This window comes from Poecilia latipinna, unplaced genomic scaffold, assembly GCF_001443285.1.
Source record: "Poecilia latipinna isolate Pla-1442-1.1 unplaced genomic scaffold, P_latipinna-1.0 Scaffold2672, whole genome shotgun sequence".
Lineage (NCBI taxonomy): Eukaryota > Metazoa > Chordata > Actinopteri > Cyprinodontiformes > Poeciliidae > Poecilia > Poecilia latipinna.
Window position 1 is genome coordinate 72,952 of NW_015115288.1, and position 6,181 is coordinate 79,132.

General features: G+C 38.3%; 1 protein-coding gene across 1 annotated transcript in view; it reads right to left on the reverse strand.

Annotated features, from left to right (window-relative positions):
- Positions 1-4,203: 4,203 nt before the first annotated feature.
- Positions 4,204-6,181, reverse strand: part of LOC106938708 (uncharacterized) — a 28,642-nt gene continuing 26,664 nt past the window's right edge. Inside the window, exons 3-4 of the mRNA XM_015020842.1 lie at positions 5,906-6,105; positions 4,204-4,552 (exon numbers count right to left, since the gene is read on the reverse strand). Of these exons, the coding sequence (XP_014876328.1) occupies positions 4,204-4,552; positions 5,906-6,105 (549 nt within the window). The remainder of the gene's footprint in view (positions 4,553-5,905; positions 6,106-6,181) is intronic.

A 6,181-nucleotide genomic window follows, 5' to 3' on the forward strand; every position in this document is an offset into this window, starting at 1 on the left:
AAAATTAAGAAAAATTTAGTACAATTATTTACAGTGAACAAAATGAATAACAAAAATTATTAATTACTAAAAAGTAAAACAGATTTCAATCAATGTGAAAAAAAAAAAAAGAAATCAATAGAATTAAATTCATTCAAAATAAAATTGAATTAAAATATAATTGTTTACGACAAAACAAAGTAAAAAAAAAACATATGCACAAATCTCTTTTTCAAACAAAACATACGCAAATAAGATAAAAGAATACAATCATTAATTGTAATATATTAAACAACAAAAGTTCAAAAAGTCCATCCTTGAAAATAAACACATTTCATATGAGGCCCAAACATATTTTCACAAAGTCCCTTGCTGATGCTATTTACTGTTTTAAGATGATTTTGCAATAGTCCTGATAAAAGCTTCCAACGGTCCACATTCTTGTTATCATAGAGTTGAAGATTTCTGGAAATGTAGATGGTGTGCCTGGCCAGGGAAAGAATGATATTACAGAGGTTGAATTGTGTCTTTGTTAGATGTCCGAGAGAAGATGTGATTCCAAAAAGTCTGATTGAGTCCCAGTTGTTGTCGTCCGTTGTAGAGATGTTGTTGATGATTTGATGGATCTTGTTCCAGAAGGGGGTGCAGCCGGGACAGCGAAGGAACAGGTGCTCTAGTGTCTCGGGGTCTGAAAGACAAACTGTACAGTCTCTGCCATACTTCTTCTTGTTTATTTGGTGCAGGATGACGCCCGTAAAAATCCTTCTGTGCCTTAATAGAAAATCTGTATTGTTGGCTTGTTGATGATTAAATTTGAACTGTATATTTGACCAAATGTTATAAACTGATATGCTGGGAAATATTTTAGCCCATTGTTTGTGAGCTGTGGGTTCTTTGCTGATGCGTGCAACCAATATGTGATACCATTTTTTTTGTTGCAATTGAATTGATATGTTTTCTGATCACCTATTGATAGAAGGAAAGTTGGGGCGTCATCCTGCACCTCCTGATGTCGTCTTCTCCTGCCAATGATCGAGGAGCAGTGGAAAGGCAAAGCGGCCTGGATCTTTTTAGCATGTTTAACAATGATATTTCTTTTGTAGGGCATTTTAAAAGTTCTGAAATGATTAAATATTTTATTAATATCCACTGATCCTCGATCATTCAAAACCTGCCCAAAGGTGTGAATACCTGCTCTTCTCCAGGATGGGAGATCGAACATCCTACCCTCACAAACTACCTCAGGGTTATTGAAAATCGGCAGCGAGAGACAAGACCTGTACTTGACATGCGTGACGAGTTGAAACCTAATTTTGTTCCAGGCTTCAAGACATTCTGTGAATAATTCGTTAGACTGTATTAGTTTTGGATCAGAAATTGAACATAGATTATAAATGTTTTTTGTACCAAATGAGTTGAAACCAGATAGAAAATAGTCATGCCAAATGTGCCTGATAGGAGAAGTTAAGAACCTGGTGATGAGTTTTATTCTTATTGCTTGTTTTTTTGATTGAATGTCAACTAATTTGAGTCCTCCTTCTTTAGGCGGAGCAATCATTGTTTTATGGCTGACTAAATTGCTTCTGCTTTTCCAAATGAACAAAGAGATTTGACTGTTAAATCTGTTGAGTACTTGTTTTGGGAGATCATAAACACTGAGTGGATAAATGATTTTAGAGATGATTAAACTGTTTATTATAACTACTTTCCCTTTGATGGTTAATTTCCTTTGATTCCAGAGATTGAGCTCTTTTTGTATTTTGTTTATGATGTTTTTCCAGGTCTCGTCTCTCGCCGCTCTCCACTGCTTACCAAGGTACACGCCCAGGACCTTGACTGTGTCCTCCACCTCCCTGAACTTCCACCTTCCCGGTGTCCGAGCCGCCCCGCCACAATACATTATCTCAGATTTGGTTGTATTAATTTTTGCTCCTGAGGCTGAACCGTACGTTTGTAGATGTTTAATAACCAATTCTAAACTGTTTTCATCTTTGACTGTTATTGAAGTGTCGTCTGCAAACTGAAATATTTTACTGTCATTGCCCTGTGGTGATTTTATTCCTTGAATATTTTTGTCCTGTCTGATCAGGATGGCGAGGGGCTCGGCCACCAGGCTGTAGAGCAGGGAGGACAGAGGACACCCCTGCCTGACTGACCTATGTAAACGGAAATAATCTGTGAAATGACCATTGCATTTGACCTTACTTTCTGCTTTTGAATATAATAACTGTAGTTTACTGATAAATGATTGACCAAATCCAAATTTATTTAAAGCTGCCCATAAAAAGTTGTGTTCTACCCTATCAAATGCTTTACTGAAATCTATATTGAGAAATATGCCCTGAGAACTGACCATGGACTGGATAGTATGATTTATTGATAGAACTGTATCTGAAATGTTTCTTTGAGGAATACCATAAGCTTGCGATGGACTGATTAAAGTGCCTATTACTGATTTTAACCTGTTTGCTAATATTTTGGAATATATTTTGTAGTCTGTATTCAATAAACTGATGGGTCTGTAGTTTTCTAAGTTGTTTCTGTCTCCTTTGTTTTTGTAAAGGATGGTTATGATTCCTTGGGCGAAGGTCCTGGGCGTGCACCCTGTTTGCTCCATGACAGAAAAAACCCGCAATAATATTTTACTTATTGGATCTTTGAACTGTTTATAAAATTCAGAAGTAATGCCATCATGTCCAGGACTTTTATTATTATTCAATGAGTTGATAGCGTGTTGAATTTCTTCCTCTGTCAATGGAGCATCACAACAGAGACTGTCTTCCTGAGAGAGTGAGGAATCAATCACGCTGACAACCTGATTTATTTTATTGGTAGAAATGTTTTCGCTTGTGAAAAGTTGTGAATAAAAATTTTGAACGATTTCCAAAATGCCTGTTATGTCTGACACCTTCTCTCCTTTCTCATTTAGTAGTTCATTTATTGCTGCGTTAGTTTGTTTGCATTTCTCCTGAGCTAGAAAGAAAGCTGTAGATTTTTCTCCTTCTGTTAAATATTTTGCTTTGCTGCGAATAATGGCTCCTTTGCATTTATTTATTTCTATTTGCTCTAGTTGTTTTTTTATTATCAAATAATCTGTTATGTCTCTGCTTTGATCATTTTCTAAATGATCTAATTCACTATTTAACTTTCTTCTTAAAATGCATTCATTATGGAGTTCTCTCCGTTTTTTCTGTCTGCTATATTTTATGGAAAGGTTTTTGACTCTTTGTTTGGCCTGATCCCACCACTCTAGCAGGTTGTCAGTGTGATCCATTTCCCCACTCAGGGTCTGCAGCAGGATGCCAATCTCACCTCTGTAAGCCTCATCCTGAAGAAGAGCAGCATTCAGACACCAGAGACCCCCATTTCTGATGCCTCTTCCCATCTCAACCTGCAGGAAGGAGTGGTCACTCCAGGCGTTGTCCCGGATGAGACAGGACGACACCTCGGGGACAAGAGAAGACGAGATCAGGCACAAGTCGAGTCGTGATTGTTTCAGTTTTCCTAAAATGACCTGTTTTCTGGTAAATTGTTTTTTACCTGGGTGAAAAAGTCTCCAAATATCTACCAAACTATTTTGTGTAATGATGTCAAAAAGTGTGTTCCTACTATAATCCTCAGAAAATGTGCAGTTATTTGAAATGTCAGATTTTGTGAGTGTTATATTGAAATCTCCTATTATGATGCAATTAGTGACTATCCATTGTCTTAAACCAATAAAGAACCTTTTCCTGTGTGTATCTATGTTTGGTGCGTGAATATTAATTAACCTACATGATTTATTATTGTAAAAGAAATCTATTATGATGAATTTTCCCTGCTGATCTTTATGAATTAAATGACAATTGTTGAACAGACCCTCCCTCATAAAAATAGCCACCCCACCCGCTTGAGTACTTGATGTAGATGAAAACATTTTCCCTTTCCATTTATGTGACATCTCTTTTTCTTGTGAAATATCCCACTTTGTTTCTTGTAGACAGAGTATATCGAAATGCGATTGAAAAATGACTGCGTTCACCTTTTCTTCCCTGCGGAGCCCACGGGCATTAAGCGAGAGAAGGAGCATTAGTGATAAGTGGAAAAATGTTGCTATAGTCATTTTTTGGCTTTTCTTTTGGGTTTTGTTGCTAGGCTTGCCAGTCTTTTCCTCGTTTGTATTATTTTTGTAAGATCAAGATCAGGGTCCGACTCTATATAGTCCACTATTTTGAGCGTCCGCGGCTAAGCGCTTAGCGGGGTTTGGAAAGACGGCAAATGAGCCGGCGATAGAAGCTGCGAGTTTTCTTCGGCTACAGGGGGAAGAGGCGCAGCGACTTCTCCCCGCTCCTCTTCGACTGTGTTTTTGCCGTTTTTGGATGCTTCGCCCATAGCCAGTGCACCGGACACCTCTGCGTCCGACGCTCTGACCACAGACCACTCAGCACTTGGCATGCACTCACTCAGCTCTTCCTCGCCTCCCTCCACCTGCACATTCTCTTCCACTCCACCCTCCATCTCGCTTTCCTCTCCGCTCTGCGCATCGGCTTCCTTGAAGCCCGCTGGCAGACCCTGGTCTTGATCATCAGATTCACTTAAGTTGCAAATGCATTTATCTATTTGGTTTTGGCAAATTTGACATCTCTTTTCCCGTTTTTTTTCCGAGCATTCTCTTGCATAANCTGTTTTCATCTTTGACTGTTATTGAAGTGTCGTCTGCAAACTGAAATATTTTACTGTCATTGCCCTGTGGTGATTTTATTCCTTGAATATTTTTGTCCTGTCTGATCAGGATGGCGAGGGGCTCGGCCAACAGGCTGTAGAGCAGGGAGGACAGAGGACGCCCCTGCCTGACTGACCTATGTAAACGGAAATAATCTGTGAAATGACCATTGCATTTGACCTTACTTTCTGCTTTTGAATATAATAACTGTAACTTGCTGATAAATGATTGACCAAATCCAAATTTATTTAAAACTGCCCATAAGAAGTTATGTTCCACCCTATCAAAAGCTTTACTAAAATCTATATTTAGAAATATGCCTTGTGAACTGATCATGGACTGGATAGTATGATTTATTGATAATACTGTATCTGAAATGTTTCTTTGAGGAATACCGTAAGCTTGCGATGAACTGATTAAAGTGCCTATTACTGATTTTAACCTGTTTGCTAGTATTTTGGAATATATTTTGTAGTCTGTATTCAATAAACTGATGGGTCTGTAGTTTTCTAAGTTGTTTCTGTCTCCTTTGTTTTTGTAAAGGATGGTTATGATTCCTTGGGCGAAGGTCTTGGGCGTGCACCCTGTTTGCTCCATGACAGAAAAAACCCGCAATAATATTTTACTTATTGGATCTTTGAACTGTTTATAAAATTCAGAAGTAATGCCATCATGTCCAGGACTTTTATTATTATTCAATGAGTTGATAGCGTGTTGAATTTCTTCCTCTGTCAATGGAGCATCACAACAGAGACTGTCTTCCTGAGAGAGTGAGGAATCGATCACACCCACAACATGATTTATTTTATTGGTAGAAATGTTTTCACTTGTAAAAAGATGTGAATAAAAAGTCTGAACCGTTTCTAAAATGCTTGTTATGTCTGACACCTTTCTCCCTTCTCATTTAGCAATTCATTTATTGTTGCGTTAGTTTGTTTGCGTTTCTCTTGAGCCAGAAAGAAAGCTGTAGATTTTTCTCCTTCTGTTAAATATTTTGCTTTGCTGCGAATAATGGCTCCTTTGCATTTATTTATTTCTATTTGCTCTAGTTGTTTTTTTATTATCAAATAATCTGTTATATCTCTGCTTTGGTCATTTTCTAAAATGTCTAATTCACTGTTTAGTTTTCTTCTTAAGATGCATTCATTATGGAGTTCCCTCCGTTTTTTCTGCCTACTATATCTTATTGAAACATTTTTTATTTTTTGTTTAACCTGATCCCACCACTCTAACAGGTTGTCAGCGTGATCCATCTCCCCACTCAGAGTCTGCAGCAGGACATTGATCTCACCTCTGTAAGCCTCATCCCGAAGAAGAGCAGCATTCAAACACCAGAGACCCCCATTTCTGATGCCTCTTCCCATCTCAACCTGCAGGAAGGAGTGGTCACTCCAGGCGTTGTCCCGGATGAGACAGGATGACACCTCGGGGACAAGAGAAGACGAGATCAGGCACAAGTCGAGTCGTGATTGTTTCAGTTTTCCCAAAATGACCTGTTTT